The sequence below is a fragment of the Carassius auratus genome, chromosome 4 (assembly GCF_003368295.1).
Source record: "Carassius auratus strain Wakin chromosome 4, ASM336829v1, whole genome shotgun sequence".
NCBI classification, from domain to species: domain Eukaryota; kingdom Metazoa; phylum Chordata; class Actinopteri; order Cypriniformes; family Cyprinidae; genus Carassius; species Carassius auratus.
The window spans coordinates 12,238,747-12,259,369 of record NC_039246.1 but is presented as its reverse complement, the minus strand read 5'-3'; the positions used below and the strand labels follow the sequence as shown (position 1 = coordinate 12,259,369).

The following is a 20,623-nucleotide window of genomic DNA, read 5'->3' as shown; positions in this document are numbered from 1 at the left end:
GGAGAACTAAGATTAGATATGACAGAACAAATAAAAAGGAAAAGTGACGGCAGCTGAGAATGCTGGGAACACATAATTTTAGCCATTTTTTAGCATTTCAAACAGCTGAATGTAATTTTTAGCATTTTATTAATATAATATAGAGTCTTAAAAGTTTTTCTACATAAATTTAATACAAAACAATAAAAACTCGAATCAAATGTTTAATGCTGAAGTGTGTTTAGGCATCATAACAATTGAAATGCACATTATGAGTAATTCTTTTTTTTTAAATGTTATTGACAGTTTTTTTTTCTTTTTTGATAAAGTTTTGGTAATTCAGTTGTTTCGTCATTATTTTAAGTAGTTTTTTTATATGTCTATATATATATATATATATATATTCATTTTTTTTATTTCAGTGTTAGTTTTAGTTATTCTAGTAATTCAAGGTAACCTTAATGAGAATAAGATTTAGCTTTAGAAACTTTTAGAAATTTTAAGGTTAAGGTTTTGCTTTAACAATAAAACCCCTCCATACAAATCAAAATTATGTTATCACAATTACATAAAACATGTTCAACTTGTAACATTAAATGGTTAGTTCTTATTCAGAATATCAACTTAGTACATTTTAATCATTGTTTGGTTCCCTGGTGGACACCGGACCTCCCATAAGCTTGCTATTTTCACAAGTACTGTTCTGTGTTTTGTGCAATAGACTATCAGTAAGCAAACTATGAGGGGTCTGTGAGGCTGAGAATACTCTAATCCCCCTTTTCTACTGCAATCTCTTGTAAGGATGCATTCGGAATCAGCACAGGGCTTAGTTAAAGGCCAAGCAGATAATGAACAGGCTGTTCCAAAACAGTCTTTTTTTATTTAGCCTAGTTCACTTCCAGTGCCCTTTCCAATATACTTCACACTAAGCTTCACCACTATCCTCCAAGCAGACGGTCTGTAACCCCGCAAGCAGTTCCAAATGATGACTTTATCCCATAGCTCCAATCTCGTTGTAGGCCAGTCCTGGCTTAGTAGATATAGCAGTCGAGGAAACAACTTGACGCTTGTGAAAGAACTTAAGGTTGACGTTGATACAGATTAATGTGGCTAACGTAATAGACTTAAATTGCTGCACTAGGCCTATTTGTCAGCGGGACTCACGATGAATCCCAAAGCCCTGAGCCGCTAGGCTAAATAAAGGGCTATATTCAGACCGGACGGAAGACCTGGTCACTACTTATAAACTTACTATTTATATATTAGGTTGATCCTAAAATAATGGGCAGTGCTTGTGTCTGAGCTTTATGCTTACGAGTGTGTTAGTGCACGGAGAATGTGACGAGTGGAAGATTGTAGATAATCGCTGTAATGAATGCTAAAAGCTAAAGTAGGAAAGAATCTTCATTCTCTCCCTCTATTTTTGGCATCAAGTATTCTAAAAGAGATCAACTGAAATAGGAGGGGCCTAACAATGCAAGAATTGATTCACAAGCATGGGAGCAACACTAACAGTTATGCGCTATACACACATATGCACATATACTTATGCACATATGCTGCTTACTGAATACTGCATACTGTGTAGTATATACTATATACCAGCAATTATAAAAAAAAAATAGTATGTGAAACAGTGTGCTGTATGTAACAAATGTTATAAACAAACTATAATGTGACCTCATGTTGCACATTTAAGTACTGTATAGTCCAGTTATTTGCATTTTATGTAACAATGTCATTTAAAAAAAAAAGAAATAGTGAAAAATGAGATGGAAAGTCAAGTCGAATGCACTGCATTGTTGGATACAGTAGCTCATGCATCACACACAATTAGGAAAACGTGGATATTCTTTGCATACAAAAAAAATTGTTTCACTTGTCCATGCTGGGGTCTGACAAAGACCACAATTTAAAAAAAAAACTATTTAACTTTATTTTTGGTTGGTGATGGTTCAATGCGTGACATTCATTTAGCCTGCCATGACAGCTTTACTCTCTTAAATACTCTAATTTGTCCCTGTAGAAGACAATAATTGCACTAGTTGTGTGGGTTAAAATCAGATTGAAACCACTCTGAATGCATTAAGTTTCTAAAGAAGTGCAAAGATATTACACAAACAAAAACCACATAAATCAATGTACTGCAGTACTTCTCAATTCCAAAAACAAGCATTTCCACCAAAGGCCACACAGTACACACTCAATCCAACATGCTGAAATACAGGTCTTCATGAAGGCATCAAGTGAAACCCTTGCTGAGATGTAATACAAACCCACTAATCACAGGCATATTATACCTGCTACATAACAAGCAGGGCATAATTAATGATTCACAAATGTTTAAAGGGGCTGCAAAGTGTCATTAAAACATTGCCAGGGAAATGCTTCCCTGCCTAATGGACTTGAAAGGTGTGTCAGTGAGTCTAATCCTACTCGAAATGAGCGGTGTGAAGCGCTGTGTGCGTGGGCAGGTTCTGTATTCATTGTGGGCAGAACATTTCAGAGCGGGGACGTCCCAAAAATGAGTACGGGGGCGTTCATATAAAGGTCATTCAAGGTACTAAGTAATCCTATATGTCTGTTATAGTCAGTATTTTAGTTCCCAGAGATAATCTTAAATGTTAAGAGAGAACCACAAACTGTTTGGTTTCCAACATTCTTCAAAATATCTTCTTTTGTGTTACACGGAAGAAAGAAACTCATACAGGTTTGGAAAAACTACAGGATGAGTAAATAACAGAATTTCCATTTTTGGGTGAACTATCCTTTTCAAACTGGAGACAGAAAAACAGAAATCACAATAAAGCCTAATATTTTAATTACATTTCAGAAGTCAAAGTAGTGTTGTTGCATGCCGTTTCAGAACTCAATTAAGCCAACAGATTGCTTATGATCCATTTTTGATTTATAACTGTTTACTTTATGGTATGTAATTTATTGTAGATGGGTGTTAGTGTGTTATACTGTATGTTCCTCGACTTTTTGAATAAGCAGTCAACAATAGTAAAGAACAGTTATTTTAAAATACCGGTAAGAGTCCTGTATCTCGACTTGACTTTAATGCGTTTCTTTTCCTACTTATTTTGGTTACACAATAAACAGTATCCGGCATTTATTTCCAACATATGCTATAATAATATTTAAAGATTTAGTGTAGTTTTTGTATACTATCAAATAAAATTTTATACATTTTCATTGCGTCTCTAAAGTTTTGTTATGTGCTCCGGTGTTACTTTGGGGGGAACCAGTAAGCATCAAGCCCTGGATAATCAAAGTGACAAATTATAGTACAGTTGCATTATAATAAACGCAAAAAAGACATGTTGAAGTCTATAAAAGCACATGAGACTGTTTGTGGGTGGCGTGTTGTTGTGCCCATGTTGTCAGCAGCAGATGGGATTTGGGCATAATCTCATTCAGAATCTGCCCGCTCTTGTTAAGTGAACAAGCTTTGCTGATAAACATTGGTGACACGAGTACAGACGGTCGTCCCCTTGGCTGAAAGCGATGGCAGGAACCAGACCGTACACTCAGATGAACAGAAGAGCGAGTGAGCAAGCCAAAGACAGCAGAGCTTGAAGAGAGACGGAAGGGAGCGGATAATCTCTAGATGGGTTTCCTCCAGAGTGAATCCCGTTTGCTTTGATCAGTGCGGATTAATCCGGCACCAATGACCTCAAAGCCAAACAATTTATAGAGTTACTGTGAAACTTCCTGCAAACCGGCCTGTCAACGTGTATTGGATGAGATGACTTTCATGAAGATCTTACAAGACTCCATCGTGTAGTTTATCCATTAATACCTGACGGATACTTGTGCCGCACACGTTGATGGCACATAACAGATGGTTGTGTGAGCTGCACACATGGGGGGATCTATTAGAGCGGTCACAAGATGTTTGCATCAGAGGAAACTTGCAAAACTGTGTGTTTTTGTTCTCTAAAACAGATTGTGCCACAGGGGCCAGTTTATGAGAGAAGGAACTTTTAAAGGGATTTCTTGCAAAGCTGTCAACCTCTTCAGACCCCAAATCAACAACAAACTTTTCTGAACAGGTCAAAGTGTTTAACACCACAAAATATACGCACTTTACCATTAAGCAATATGTGATATTTTCTGTCAGATTAAGTGTTACTTTCCCTTTTTGGGCACAGACAGCGTTGAAGCTAAAGATTAGGCCTGGACAGCTGACTCAGGATCTCAGGCTTACCATATCACTGAACAGCCGTTGGGAACACTTTCACAGACAGGAAGACAAACTCTCTCGTAAACACAAAACCTTGTTCTTTTTCTGTATTTGTTTTTAAATAAATTATATTTGAAATACTCTATATTAAAAAAAAACTTATTTTAATTTGGAATAAAATTGACAAAATTACCATTTTACTGTATTTTTTTTTTGTCTTTTTTTCAAATAAATGCAGCCTTGGTGAGCATAAGATGCTTTTTTTTTTCGAAAACACAAAAAAACCTGACCAATCCCAAGCTTTAGGTACTAACAAAAGGAAAACAAATCACAAAAAAAAAAAAAAGGTTTCTGAGCTATTAATCTTTTTTGCAAACAGTATCTAAAAATCAGTAAGTATAATTTTAGGGATGTTTAAATTAGTAAAAAAGAAAAAGCAGACTTTTTTCAGTAAACACAAAGAAAATGATATGCATTATATTAACCAGCATTTTGCATCTAAAAAAGGTAGCTTATGATGTTAATATTTCTAAATATGTGTCTTACATTGCGATTAAAACCAGGCACTATACATCTATTTACTTACTAAAGCAAATATTTATTTTATTTGGCCCATGACTTGATTTCATGAAATGAAACAGCCGTAATAATTTGAAAAACTAGTAGAGATCAACAAAAAATTGTCGGAAAAAGCCCTTGCTATATTTTGAAGCAACTGATAACAACAAACATCACAAACTAAGGAGAAACTTGGTGGTGCATTTAAATGGTTTGTTTCGCTAACATGGGAGTAGTTTTGGTTATTAAATACAATTTAAGTAGACAAAAATGATTTAGTACACCTTTAAGTGACTTTCCACTCAACAACTCTGCTTTCCTCATTTTTAACCCAGCACAACAAGTATTTGTGACAAAGATTTTATAATAGAATCTCATTTTGAACTCTAGCTTGCCCTGTAAAAGTCACTTTAATAGAGTACAGTGAGGAGGGATGGAGAAACAGAGGGATATGAGAGAGAGAGAGAGAGAGAAAGAGAGCGGGGGACAGAGAGACATTCTTAAATAGAGGACAAAGCCAGGAGCACAGGACTGAAAATGGAGCAGGCAATTAAAGGCTTCATGGCCTCAATGTTTCCTCTCTCTCTTTCTCTTTTTTTATCTCTCCCCTGCCTTTCCTTTCTCTCCTCTGAAGTCACCTCACCTGGTGCAGGATGTGTGTTTTAGGTTGTGGCTTTGAGAGTTTTCTAACAGTAGCATGCTGTACATGGCACACACACACACACACACACCTGTTGAGAGATCACATGACCTCCTGTGGCCTCTGGGCGCTTCACATACTGAATAATTCAGTTCAGGGAACAACACTGGAGGTATTCACACACACAGATGAAACACAACACTGAATTCTCATGTCCCTGAGCTACTAGGTAGAGTGGACAAGTCTATTTCTACATATTCATACTGCGAGTGTGCTATTTTTGTTATTATTATTGGTCCTTGTTAAGGCATGCATCACTATTCCTAATTCTCCAAGTATTATGGATTTGAGCAAATTCTTAAATTCCAAGTATTCAGCTTAAGTATGTTACAGACATGAATGACATGAAAAATAAAACAGAACCTATATAACACTTAGACAGAACATGGGAAAACAGCACAAATTATTTTCACACTTTTGAAATTGTTTAATAACAAATTAATTATATATAATAAATGGTGCTGCAAATGATTAATCACAATTAATTGCATACAAAATCAATGTTTTTGATTGCATAATACTTGTGTGTGTTCTGTTCTGTGTGTGTATATTTATTATGTATTTTTAAATACACTTACAGTATATATTTTAAAAATACTTTTATTCACATAATTTACATTAAATGTATTTAATATATAAACATAACATATTTTTCTGAAATATATACATTTATGTGTGTATTTATACTGTATATACATAAATACACAGCACACATACTTATATTATGTAAACAAAAACTCTTTAACTAAAACTACATTTATTTGACTAAAATTACAGTAATGATTTTAATATTGTGAAATGTTATTACAATTTCACTTCTAATTATTACAATTTAATTGAGTTCAATTAAAAAATAAGAGTTCTTAATTTTCAAATCTAAACAAATTTACATTTTCAGTGGCCAGAAAAAATAAATAAAAAAAATCACTGACTCCAAACTTAAAATAAATATTTTCTAAATTAATTCTAGAATTTATTTTTTCCCAATCTTTTAGTTTAGAAATTTATTTTATACATATTTCAAATTTGTTAATATTAAAACTCTTAAATATTAAAAGAATATTCAGAATAATATTAAAATATTATACTCATTTAAATCATATTAAATTAATATTCAACTATCAAAACTATTTTTATTTTATGTTAATTTTACCGTGCCATCACAAAATGTGGATAATGTATAATAAAAACACAATGCTAAATGAACAACACACAAGCCACCTCCAACTCAACAGTTAGTGTTAGCCTTTTTTTTTTTTTTTTTTTTTTTATACACATGATGAAGAGGTTACACAAGGTCTAAAAGTAGAATCTGAGAGATGAGAAAATGATCTAGAAGTTGCATACACTCAAAAAGTGCAAAAGCTAGAAAAAGCAAGTGAAGTCAGCCCTGTGTGGTTGTTCAGGGCCAAACAAGCTGGAGCTGAATGATTCATGTGTGAGATGGTGAGGAGAGGATGTGAAATAGCCCAGGTCTAGGAGTGGAAACGGTTTAGTCTCTGAAAGCACACGGTTTTAGAAAGCTGCCCCTGCAGAGCCCAACTGTTGACTTTGACATATCCATCAAGAATATGGGCAGAAATACCCTCCGCTCTGCCTGAAACGCCAACACAGCTGTCTTTCTTCTGGATAGAGTGAACGAACAGGGTTATAAGTAAGAAAAGCTGCGGCATTTCCTCGCCATTTTAGACTGAATCAATAATCAATATTTCCAAAGGAAATAATAACACTAAACTGTGAATACAGTAAAGATCAGGCATACTGTGTACTGGTTTATAATGGCCAGTTGGATGTCTGTGGGTGGATAAATAAAATCTGTGTGTGCCATGAGCGTGGGAGGAAAGGGCCGTATGATGCCAGCAGTGTTTTTTATAAGGGGGAAAATAAAGATCGGTGAGACCCTCTTAATGGTGTGCTTGAACGGGTCAGTCGGAGTTGCCATGACTCCTGTCTCTTGGGTTGCTATGACGGCAACGTCTTCACATCAAGCCCAGATTCACCTAATCATAGGTTTAATAGATGTGCCCTCACAGACATGAAGCTCTTCCATTACCAAACACACGATCATGCTTACAAGATTTTATTTACATCAGTGTAGTCTTGACACCTTGTCCTTTCTACTGTAATTATATTAAAGTCCCCGTGCAGTCACTAATTGTATCCCTTAAAATGCATCTTTGACAATCAAAATTACATATTTAACTGTTTTTCCAGTGAAAATGACTTCTTGATGCTTTAAAGTGCCCCTATTATGGATAATGAAAGGTTCATATTTTGGTTTTGGGTGTCCCCAACAACAGGTTGACATGCATGCAAGGTCAAAAAACACTTTCATTGCCTTATAATATGCATTTATTTTTACATTTCATTTTATCATGCCTGTGTGATGGCTGATACAGCAGCGTTTGTGAGCGCAGTGCTGCTTGGTGTACAGCATTACCGGTGAAACAACTATTTGTACCCTCCAAAAGTGGCACCCATTGGCAAAGAATGAATTTGCATTTTCATTGCATTTTCGTAATTTACTAAACATTTCCCATAAGTTAAATTCTTAAGGCCCTATAAAATGTGTTTTATTAGTTTTATTTTTAACGAAAACAAAAAATTTTCATTAATATTTCAAGATTTGATTTTAATAGTTTACTTAAATATTAATCATTAAAACATCTCTAATTAAAGCTGTGGTAGGGAACTTTTGACGCTCTAGCGGTTAATAAACAGAACTGCTTGCATCTTGCGGAAGAACATCGTAGCCGGAACTACTTCTCTCTGTTTATGTCTATGAAGAATCACAAAGGTACTGGGTTACTCCGCCGCGGTACCCCCGAAGCAATCTAAAATAGTCAGAATATAAACACTTATTATAGGTGCACCCTAGTGATTCAGGACAAGCCAAAAACACGGTTTGGAAAATGGATTCATGGTGTACTCACTTATTATATACATTTTTCTACATTTTGAACACAAACAAAGTTAAGGACCGCAGCTCTGATTGGTTGTTTTTTACCGGTAGCAATGGAGTTTCTGCAAATGGCAATAGGACCACTGGGAGGAGCCAGAGGAGCTTGATTTTTTTCACAGATTATCTGTCTCATATTCTACTGTCAGGACATAATGACAGGTTTAATAAATATGTAAAAAATATTTTTTTTTACAAAAGTTCCCTACAGCACCTTTAATACATTTTATTTAAACTACTGTTTTATTTCAAATGTAAATTCTGGTAAATATTACTGTTAAAATGTTTTAATACTCATTTGTATTAGTAGTAGTACTATCATTGTATTATGTATTATGGATTCTGTCATAAATGGCTTCACAGCAACCTGTCAAAATAAAAGTTCAGTTTTACTTGAAGAAATCGTGACAGAAATATAACTTAATACAATGATATCATTGTATTAAGTAATATTTCTGTCACGATTTATTCAAGTTAAACTGAACTTTTATTTTGACAGGTTTCTATGAAGCCATTTATGATAATTTTTGAAGACATTTATGATGGGTTTTTTCTCAAAATTAACTGTAAAATGCTCATGATGTGACTCTCAGAGCATTTCTAGAGATTAGGTTTGTGTTCATGTACTCATATATTGAGGCAAAATTAATAATGGTGGCTCCTGATATTATATTGAGGTCCAAAACCTCAGAACAACTTGATTATGTAACAGAAACTATGGACTCTCTCTTTTCTAGCACTTTAAATACAGTTGCTCCTTTACGCTTAAGAAAGGTTAAGGAAAACAGTTTGACACCATGGTATAATGAGCATACTCGCACCCTAAAGAGAGCAGCCCGAAAAATGGAGCGCAGCTGGAGGAAAACAAAACTAGAGGTATTTCGTATTGCTTGGCGGGAAAGTAGCATATCCTACAGAAAAGCATTAAAAACTGCTAGATCTGATTACTTTTCTTCTCTTTTAGAAGAAAACAAACATAACCCCAGGTATTTATTCAATACAGTGGCTAAATTAACGAAAAATAAAGCCTCAACAAGTGTTGACATTTCCCAACACCACAGCAGTAATGACTTTATGAAGTACTTTACTTCTAAAATCGATACTATTAGAGATAAAATTGCAGCCATTCAGCCGTCAGCTACAGTATCACATCAGACAGTGCACTATAGACCCCCTGAGGAACAGTTCCACTCATTCTCTACTATAGGAGAGGAAGAATTGTATAAACTTGTTAAATCATCTAAACTTACAACATGTATGTTAGACCCTATACCATCTAAGCTCTTAAAAGAGGTGCTTCCAGAAGTCATAGATCCTCTTCTGACTATTATTAATTCCTCATTGTCATTAGGATATGTCCCCAAAACCTTCAAACTGGCTGTTATTAAGCCTCTCATAAAAAAGCCACAACTTGACCCCAGAGAACTAGTTAATTATAGACCAATCTCGAATCTCCCTTTTCTGTCCAAGATACTAGAAAAGGTGGTATCCTCACAATTATATTCCTTCTTAGAGAAAAATGGTATATGTGAGGATTTCCAGTCAGGATTTAGACCGTATCATAGTGCTGAGACTGCTCTCCTTAGAGTTACAAATGATCTGCTCTTATCATCTGATCGTGGGTGTATCTCTCTATTAGTTTTATTGGATCTTAGTGCTGCTTTTGACACAATTGACCACAACATTCTTTTGCATAGACTTGAACACTTTGTTGGCATCAGTGGAAGTGCATTAGCATGGTTTAAATCGTACTTATATGACCGCCATCAGTTCGTAGCAGTGAATGAAGATGTATCATATCGATCACAAGTGCAGTATGGAGTACCCCAAGGCTCAGTTCTAGGGCCGCTACTCTTCACGCTTTATATGTTACCCTTGGGAGATATCATCAGGAAACATGGTGTTAGCTTTCACTGTTATGCTGATGATACGCAGCTCTATATTTCTTCGCGGCCCGGTGAAAAACTAATGGAATGCATAGTCGATATAAAAAATTGGATGACGAGTAATTTCTTACTGCTAAATTCAGAAAAAACAGAGGTGTTAATCATAGGGCCTAAAAACTCTACTTGTAATAACCTAGAACACTGTCTAAGACTTGATGGTTGCTCTGTCAATTCTTCGTCATCAGTTAGGAACCTAGGTGTGCTACTTGATCGCAATCTTTCCTTAGAAAGCCACGTTTCTAGCATTTGTAAAACTGCATTTTTCCATCTCAAAAATATATCTAAATTACGGCCTATGCTCTCAATGTCAAATGCAGAAATGTTAATCCATGCATTTATGACTTCAAGGTTAGACTATTGTAATGCTTTATTGGGTGGTTGTTCTGCACGCTTGGTAAACAAACTACAGCTAGTCCAAAATGCAGCAGCAAGAGTTCTTACTAGAACCAGGAAGTATGACCATATTAGCCCGGTCCTGTCCACACTGCACTGGCTCCCTATCAAACATCGTATAGATTTTAAAATATTGCTTATTACTTATAAAGCCCTGAATGGTTTAGCACCTCAGTATTTGAATGAGCTCCTTTTACATTATACTCCTCTACGTCCGCTACGTTCTCAAAACTCAGGCAATTTGATAATACCTAGAATATCAAAATCAACTGCGGGCGGCAGATCCTTTTCCTATTTGGCGCCTAAACTCTGGAATAACCTACCTAACATTGTTCGGGAGGCAGACACACTCTTGCAGTTTAAATCTAGATTAAAGACCCATCTCTTTAACCTGGCATACACATAACATACTAATATGCTTTTAATATCCAAATCCGTTAAAGGATTTTTAGGCTGCATTAATTAGGTAAACTGGAACCGGAACACTTCCCATAACACCGTACTTTCTACATCATTAGAAGAATGGCATCTACGCTAATATTTGTCTGTTTCTCTCTTGTTCCGAGGTCACCGTAGCCACCAGATCCAGTCTGTATCCAGATCAGAGGGTCACTGCAGTCACCCGGATCCAGTACGTATCCAGACCAGATGGTGGATCAGCACCTAGAAAGGACCTCTACATCCCTGAAAGACAGCGGCGACCAGGACAACTAGAGCCCCAGATACAGATCCCCTGTAAAGACCTTGTCTCAGAGGAGCACCAGGACAAGACCACAGGAAACAGATGATTCTTCTGCACAATCTGACTTTGCTGCAGTCTGGAATTGAACTAATGGTTTCGTCTGGTCAGAGGAGAACTGGCCCCCCAACTGAGCCTGGTTTCTCCCAAGGTTTTTTTCTCCATTCTGTCACCGATGGAGTTTCGGTTCCTTGCCGCTGTCGCCTCTGGCTTGCTTAGTTGGGGTCACTTCATCTACAGCGATATCATTGACTTGATTGCAAATTAAAACAGACACTATTTCAACTGAACAGAGATGACATAACTGAATTCAATGATGAACTGCCTTTAACTATCATTTTGCATTATTGAGACACTGTTTTCCAAATGAATGTTGTTCAGTGCTTTGGCGCAATGTATTTTGTTTAAAGCACTATATAAATAAAGGTGATTGATTGATTGATTGATTGTGAAGCAAAATAATCAGTCTGTGCAAGAAACTGAACATTATTTACTTTACAGTTCAATAGTGGTAGAGTGATATTTCTTTATTGTTTTTATTTATTTTTTATAATTTAAATTAAACTAATAATGCATTAAACTAAAAAAAAATTGTTGGCTATACATTTCCTTAAATCAGCAGCCATTGGCAGGTATGAGACTAACCGTTAGTCTAACCTGGATTTGTCACAGCACTTACATGTTGTTGCTCTTTTGTTGATTTGATTGCTTCTATTCTCCTCATTTAGCTTTGGATAAAAGCATCTGCTAAATGCTTAAATTTAAATTAATATCAATATTTCAGTTTTAGGCCCAGCGTGTAAAGTATACCCATGATCATTAAGTAAACCTCTCAGACATGCATTATGAAATTTGGACACAATCTATTCAAGGCTTGTCTTCCTCCAGTGCAATAATCCAAAGTGGTTAATCTGACTCTCTCCTGGTTAGCACAAAGAGATTAAATTACTGCAGTGACCAGGCGACCCACCGCAGCACGTATAAACACTGTGCAGGTCTGTGAGAATGCACAACCAAAAACATTGCATTGGTGCACCGTGTACTTCACTGTATGTTACAGCAGATAACACATAGGTTCATCTTTATAGGTCCAGAAGGCATTTAATAAACTAACTAACAACCTGAGCGCAAATCACATGTGTGGTGAATGAAAACATGCATGCATGTTGATGCAAGAGGCTGCAGACTGCAAACCAGTGCCACCGTTTGCAATCAAGCACACGTGCATGACCACAACCGCTGCAAAAGCACTGCATGTGGGGTAACGGAAACCGGCATGTCCCTTTGTGCATTAAACAAAAACCTAAGCATGAAATAACTCCACCCAAAACACCTTCAGGGCATCAAAAAAAAACTCCCTGCTTTTAGAAGTGTGGAAACTGAATAATAATGAAACCACCACCAGAACATTATTACTTCTCTTGTGTATACAACAAAACCCTTTCTGCTTGGAAAGAAGGCCTGTTGGAAATCCAGTTTAAGGTGGCTGGTTGGTCCAAAACAAATTTGACCACCTTAACCTGGTATTTGTTTTTGGTAAAAAATGGTCAACCAGCAAGTGATCATATTGGACCAAGGGTTTTAGTTATTATTTATCATTGATTATTTAGGTAGCCTTGTTCTTTGTTTATCAACAAAACAAGATAATCTATTCAGGTTAGCATTTACACATAATAGACACAATTATGGCAACTACATTGTAAAATGTTTATAATTATTATGTTACAACATCTTTAAGTTTAAACTTTTAAATTAATTTAACAGTATTTTTTTATTTATACTCAAATGAATGGGCTTCGAATCTATTTTCTTTATTCATAATAAATCAAAGTGTTTTTTTAAACTTAGATTTTACTAAAAAAAAATCAGTAGTACTGTTATTGTTTTGTTATTAACCGCCACTGCTATCAAAATAAATAAACAAACAAACAAGAGACCGAAATATTCTGACATTCTTTGAAATAGACTAATCATAAACTATGTCTGATTTTACTGAAGTCTCTGATCAAACCAATAGCCTATCATAAACAAGTCAAAGATTTTGGCGAGATTAAGTGGTTTTTAATTGGCAAAATTGAGGGAAACCAGCCAATAAGTTCCCAACACACCTGTAAAACCAGCAAACCAGACCAATCTGGGAGGCCAGCGTATGCATTTAAATTGGTTTAAAATGTTTATTTTAGTAGCGGCAATTAAATGCAGTAACTGAGATGAAACTATAATCAATTCTCGTGATTGTTTTAGGTTACAGTCGCGTGTCAAAGCCAAAAGAAAAGTTACTCACGTCCCAAGAACCTCTTTGAATTCAAACATCTCCTTGATATCATCGACCTGCTTCTTCCACGAGCAATCCCCGCTGGCCTCGCCGTTCTCTCGAGCCATGGCGGAAAAAAAAACTAACGTGGAGGACCGTAGATGGAGAAATGAGCGCTGGAGATCCCCGGAGATTTTCCCAGCTTTCCCACGCTGCACTTCCTGCTCTCGGCTTCTCCTTCTTCCCTCGCCTTCCCCGGTTGTACCGTTACCGAATAACCCCGGTGAGGATCTCCCTCAAGCGGCTTAAACGGTTAGACGTAAATAGTTCGGAGAGGCGCGTGCGTGCGTGTCACCTTTGCGGAGTCTTAACGGCACCGGTGCGGGTTTATTCCGCCCCACGCGGCTGATGAACGTTGATCAGTCCGATGCGCTGCATCCGTTGTTATGGCAATGAGGAGAGAGAGAGAGTGAATGAGGAGGAGGAAGATGCTCTGCTCCTCACCAAGCGACCTGACAAAGAGCAAATGCATGAGAAATATGGCAAGCCTTTTTAACATTTAACGAACACGCATCTGTTTTTTAAGCGCACTTACTAGTATTTTTAATTTAAAAAAATTATATAATTACAAACTTTTCTACCAGCCACTTTCCCAGTTGTGATAAGTGAATATTTATTTGTTACTGGAAATAAATTTCAAACAGTATTCCAATTGATATTGGTACCGATTCCAGTTATACAAATACTGAGTCTTTGAAGGGATAGTTTACCCAAAAATAAAACTTGTCATTAATTACTGACCCTCATGTTGTTTCAAACCCGTGAATACCTTTGTTCATCTTCAGAACACAAATTAAGATATTTTGGATTAAATCCAAGAGCTCCCGGACCCTGCATTGGCAGCAATGTAACTGAAATGTTACCAGGTCATTATTTCGGTTTTCTTTGTGCACAAAAATATTCTTGTATTTGACAGACAAAAAAAGAAAAAAAGAAAAAAAAGAAAAATAGCTTGACCCATAGATCACATAGATTGTTTTACTGATGTCCTTACTACGTTTCTGGGTCTGGGAATATTTCAGTTACATTACTGTCAGAAAGGGTCAGAAATGGAGGGTCAGAAAGTTCTTGGATTTCATCAAAGATATCTAAATTTGTGTTCAGAAGATGAAAGTCTTACAGGTTTTGGAATGATATGAGTGTAATTAATGACATAATTTGTATTTTTGAGTAAACTATCCCTTTAACTGTAAACTGACAATTTCTTAAATACAAATATTAAAATTGACTTTGTTATATTGAGTTTAATAGAGACTAGTCACTGTTGAAATAAGTACTAGTATCTAAGGAATTGTTCATGGAACAGAAAAATATAGTAGTGGATTGTTTTTTAGTACTAAATGTTGTAGTAACAAAAAATAAATGTTAAAATGGCTTGCCATATGAGCGAGTAGAGGAGAGGAGGAGGAGAGACGTGTGGCAGTGTGGATCGTTCGCATTGCACCAAAAGCATGCTCAGGTCCAACTGAAAAAGACATGCATCTGTTCAGACCAATTATTTTAATAAAGTCTAAATTCTTAGGGTGACCTGTAGGAAATGAAACATTGGTCATTTCAATATAGATGCATTATGGAACACTGAAGAAAAAGATATTAATCATTGTTAATAGTTGCTGCATTTCAAAGCAACAAAGTCAAAATAGTTTAGGCAAAATCAAGGTAAAATAACACTTTGGCTACATCTGGTGGTACCTATTAGCAGGCTAATGATGATAGTAGCGCACAAACCAGCTTGAGTTCTAAAAGTGTCTGTTTATCGATAAAGTGCACTTAAAATAAATGTATTGCTATTAAACAACACATCAAGACTCAAATAACACATTTGTACAGTCAAAATGACATTTACCTTGAGGTCAGCATTTGACTTGAAGATAAAGGTGGCGACTGAAGTATTTACAGGGACATCCTTTGCTATTTTTTTTCCCCCAAAATTAGGCCTATTCACCTAATGTCCCTTAAATGTCTACATCCAACATAAAACAGCAGAATTTAAGGGTTCAAAAGCAGGTTTTAATAGAACCGAAGCTTGCTTGGCACGTGTCTAATGTGGATGTCAGATTGGCTGCAGGCCATTCACACTTATCAATACAGTCAGCAGTAAGGACAAAATGTGTGTGTGTGTGCACGCATCAGTCAGCTCTGCTGTAGTCTACCGCTCATGAGTATTCCAGCTGCAAACCACTGCAGTTTCTCAGCTTTGGAAGATCTGTCCCTCCCTTTGCATTCTGTCGCTCTCTCTCGTCCTCTTTCTTTCGTTACCAGATCTTGAGTCAGCAAATCTAAGCACTTTGATCTGACAGTCAGGCACCACTAACCCCCCCCCCACCACCACCCGTTTTTTTTTTTTTTTTTGCCCCCAAGAAGATACTGCTCCTCTGATTCCCGAGTCCACTTTTGCATTTGTGTTGTCAGTCATTAAGAAACATTCTGAAAAAAATGCAACCCAGCAACCGTGGACAAAAACAAGTGCTAATCAAGACACCTTGATGTGCAGGGCTCGCTGGTAGTTGTTCATTTGTTGCTAGCTGAATTTAAATGAACATCTTGTTTTTCCCATTACATTCATTTGAGTGCAAATACACCAAAGCGAGAGAACTTTGGGGGAGAAAGAATATTCAGTAACAATATTTACAATAAGGTTTAATTGGTAAACTTTTGGTAATGCATTAAGAATCACACGAGTAGCAAAAATGAACATGTTTTAAACAGCATTAACTATTCTAGGTCAATGTTAATGTAATATATAGAATTATGCTGCTGTTTATTGTAAAATTCATGTTAGTTCATGATTGATTTACTAATGGTAATTCATACAATTTGAAGTGTTAAAAATGTATGTGTAATTTACAATTAATCAACAGCTATATATATATTGTATCATTAATGTACAGAACCTTACTGTAAAGCATCAACAAATATTGGGGATATTGTGTATCACTGTATGTATATCAAAACCCCAAAGAAAGTACAAAATCTGTGTAGTATATGCCATATACAAATGTATATACTATTTTAAGATTTTATAAAATTCCACTCGTTTTGAAGGCCAATGCATTCAAGTAAAATTTAAGAGAAAGTTGAAATATATTCCAATTACAGATTATGCCTGTCCACAAAGTTGTTTAGTATTTGGCACCCCCACGTGGACGCTGAAAAATCAGTTGAAAACCAAAATTTAGTTTGGTTTTACGAAGAGATTACATTTTAAAATGGTAAAATTACACAGATTTCATAACAGTTTTAAATCTATTGCACTTTGAATTAGTGTATGAGCCCTACTCTAGATAGAAAGCATAAAAATGTCTTCTGCAACATAGAAGCTTGTGTATTAGCGGAGCATTTGACGGGCTTTATTGGTAAGCAAACATCCAATTGCACACAGCAAGGAGAGCTTTCTACAATGTTTGGTACCTCAATTAAAATTTTAACACTGAAGTAGCCAATGAAAATCTTCCAATTCACTTGGAAAAGTACAAGCAGGTCTATTCAATCAGGATTGACTAAGGTTCATCCCCTTCTTCATCAGACGACTCCTCTTCCTGCTGACCCTTTTTCTGCAATTACAGAGAAAGAAATAGAAGTGTAAAATCCAAAATACAGGCCAAAGTTAAAAAAATGTTTTAATTTGTAATATTTAAAGGTATGGTTCACCTAAAAATAAAAATCAATCAAAATAGATTTCAGCTGTTTGGACTCTCATTCTGACAGCACCCATTCACTGCAGAGGATCCTCTAGTGAGCAAGTGATGTGATGCTACATTTCTCTAAGTCTGTTCCAGTGAAGAAAAACACTTCTACATCCCTGACGGTCTGACTGGTGAGTACATTTTTAGTACTTTTCATTTTTGGATGAACTATTCCTTGAAGTAACTCACTTGGGTTATTGAATGCAAAACTACTGTAAAACAGGACTGACAACTGCATTCTGCTTTTTTCTACAGAGGTCCTTGTCTCTGTTGTTCTCATCTCCATCTCACTCACCAGCTTAAGAAAATCAATGAGCTTATGGGCATCTTCCCCTGTGGTCAGATCCAGGAAGTCTCGTGGGATTCTGTAGGACAGACATGGGCTGGGCTGGACTGTGACTTCACTGGTGGTGTAACGGAAAGCAGGTCCGTCCTCATAAAATACAAGATGCATGGCATTAATATAGCAGCACCTTTGACTTTTAAAATACAGGCAGTGCAATACATGTGAACAGGGTTTGATGTAAAATGTGGATCATTTTCAAGTAAGGACTACCTGCAGTGTTGTATCTTCTTGCGTTTGACTTTCTGTGAGATTTTTCCCAGATGTTAGCTCCTCCCACGTGAAAAGCAAAGAATCGGTGACTTCACCAAACGGGTTGAAGTCAATCAACCACATACGTCCCTTTAGAAAAAAAAAAAACTTGCAATAATTTTTGTACTTGTTAAAGACTAAACTCAAACCTGTACACAACAACAGGCTTGCATTTGGGAATACATTTAGAACCATACATTGCTATACAGTAAATTGCATTTAAATTAGAAATTTGCATTCATAAAAACTTACTGAGCTATCTCTGTAAACGTCCAGAACGACTAAGAAAAACAAAACAAAGAAAGAACATTAACACATGTATGTAACTTTTTAAAAACAAGACAAATATTTTCTGCTCTTCATATTGAAACACTTACAGTCCTCGTCTGGGAACCGGTATTGGATGTGATCTCTAAAGAATTCCAGTATAGAGGAGGAGATGCTGGCCTCTTGTTTGGCGATGTGCTGGTAATGCTGTGTGTAATCTCGCTGACTGATTGCTAAAGAGCAGACTTGATCTCAGTATGTACAAATTCTTTGAAATGTTATACTCCCATTGGATTACATATAACACAATACAATATATTAATTTATTCACAAATCAGCTTAAAAAATGCAAAATTTTCATACCGATTACTTTGTTTTCTTTCACAAAGCAGCGGAATTCCGCTCCTGGAATAAGCTCGCTCCATTTTCTCAACACCAACTGCACAAAATGAGTCCCACAGAACAACAAGATATTATGTTATAATATTGATTTATTTGGTTGATATTTAAGAGTTCTTGACATAATGACATAATATAATACAATATACACACTATTGTTCAAAAGTTTGGGGTCGATAAGATGTTAATTTTTTTTTTTTAAATAAGTCTCATATGCTCTTTTGCATTTATTCGAAAAAAATCTAATGTTAAACATTATAACAGTTTAGCATTTTAAAATGCAATTTTCATCAGTTATTACTTCAGTCTCACATGATCATTCTTAAATGATTTTAATATACTGATTTGCTGCTCAAGAAAAAAAAAATCGTACTATCCTTTTTAAAAACAGTTTTGCTGCTTAATTATTTAGCGGTAATACGTTTTTTAATAGAAAGTTCAAAATGTCTGCACTTGTTTGGTAATGTATTATATAATATTGTATTATATTATCTTGAGTATGTTTAACTGTCTTATTGTGATTCTGTACCTCATAGTTTATGGCTGGATCTGGAGAATCATCACTACAGTGAAGGAATCTGCCAAAGGAGGTACAAAATTATTACGTCAACCAACCTGCTTTCTTGAGAAAAAAAAACCCCATTAGTAGAGCATGATGGGAACTGAGAATATCAGCATGTGTGTGGGATACTCACGGCTGTGTGAGGTCATGCGTTATAAAATCCGAGCTTTTGAAAACGAGGAAGATGTCGCTTAAACTCTGACACTGTAAAGAACTGTTCAGAGCAATCCAGTTAGCATCCTGGGCAGGAACACATAAAGATGAAGGATATTGTGAGTTTTGTATATTCATGTGTATGAATTACGACTGTAAGTCAAATCTTCTCACCCGAGGGGCGCTCCAGTTCAGTTTTGGGAAGACGCACCCACCTAGAACGTTTATTGCTTCTTGCACCTTTATGTTGAACTCTGGGAACTCTGGGGCCTGAAGAAGATTCGCACAATTTAGTACCTGCACAGGTGTATGACATCAGCTGTGCTCTGATTGGCTGAGAGGAATAAGACGCACCTTGACGGCTGTTGTAGTTTCATCATCAGTCCACTGGAAACCAAAAGCATGAGATCAGGAAAACACTCGAGTTGAGTTTCAAGACATATGAGTGTATTTCACACAACCACACACATACCTGAACGTCCTCCTCATCCGAGTCACTGTTATTGATCTGTGTTTGTGAATCGTTATTCTCACTATGAACAGAAACACGCAGCTATTTATTCAATAACCAGGCATCAACAGAAATAATGATTTATGCAATGCCAAAACATTTTCTAAAACCTCACCTGCCAGAAACCACAAGTGTCCCGTCATCTAATAAATAATCGATTACATTTTGAGGTATAGGTAGAATCAAGCTGGTAAAAGAGAAAATAAACAGCACTGACATAACTTTATTAACAGCAGTACAGACGGTAATCAAACAATTTTAATCTTACAGTGCATAATTATCGTCCTACATATAATATACTATAACAAATCTTAAAATCTTTGAATTTATATAGAAAGAAAACCGTATACAGTACAGTGATGTTAAAATAGTATAATGATGGCATTGTTAACGCACGCTTTTGTGAACTTCCTGAGTTCCCCGTTCATTATATATTATCAGACTGTGCGGATTTCTCTCTTACCTCTTGATGGTGTGTTTCTTGAATAAAGGATACCAAACAGAAAACTGACAGTTTACAACTTGCTCTTTCTTCATGCTGCCCAAAACTTACACTGGTAATCTGCGCGCAACCTCAAAAACATCCCGGCATAACATTAATACCATAAAACCAATAACTACAGTTCCGGTTTATAACCGTGCTTTGTTTTGAAATCAGTCTATATTTTAATAC

General features: G+C 36.0%; 2 protein-coding genes across 2 annotated transcripts in view; both read right to left on the bottom strand.

Annotated features, from left to right (window-relative positions):
• camk1da (calcium/calmodulin-dependent protein kinase 1Da) overlaps window positions 1-14,235 on the bottom strand; it is a 56,526-nt gene extending 42,291 nt beyond the window's left edge. The window contains exon 1 of the mRNA XM_026226925.1: window positions 13,748-14,235. Coding sequence (XP_026082710.1) covers window positions 13,748-13,845 — 98 coding nt within the window. The 5' untranslated portion in view covers window positions 13,846-14,235. The remainder of the gene's footprint in view (window positions 1-13,747) is intronic.
• Window positions 14,236-17,103: 2,868 nt separating this feature from the next.
• On the bottom strand, window positions 17,104-20,572 carry cdc123 (cell division cycle 123 homolog (S. cerevisiae)). Its single transcript, XM_026226892.1, has 13 exons — window positions 20,414-20,572; window positions 20,066-20,137; window positions 19,912-19,972; window positions 19,794-19,826; window positions 19,614-19,709; window positions 19,420-19,526; window positions 19,254-19,302; window positions 18,689-18,764; window positions 18,436-18,558; window positions 18,311-18,339; window positions 18,020-18,148; window positions 17,759-17,896; window positions 17,104-17,331 (listed from the first exon to the last, which is right to left on the bottom strand). The coding sequence occupies exons 1-13, from the start codon at window positions 20,485-20,487 to the stop codon at window positions 17,278-17,280; spliced, it is 1,041 nt and encodes a 346-aa protein (XP_026082677.1). The 5' UTR covers window positions 20,488-20,572; the 3' UTR covers window positions 17,104-17,277.
• Between the last annotated feature and the right edge of the window lie 51 nt (window positions 20,573-20,623).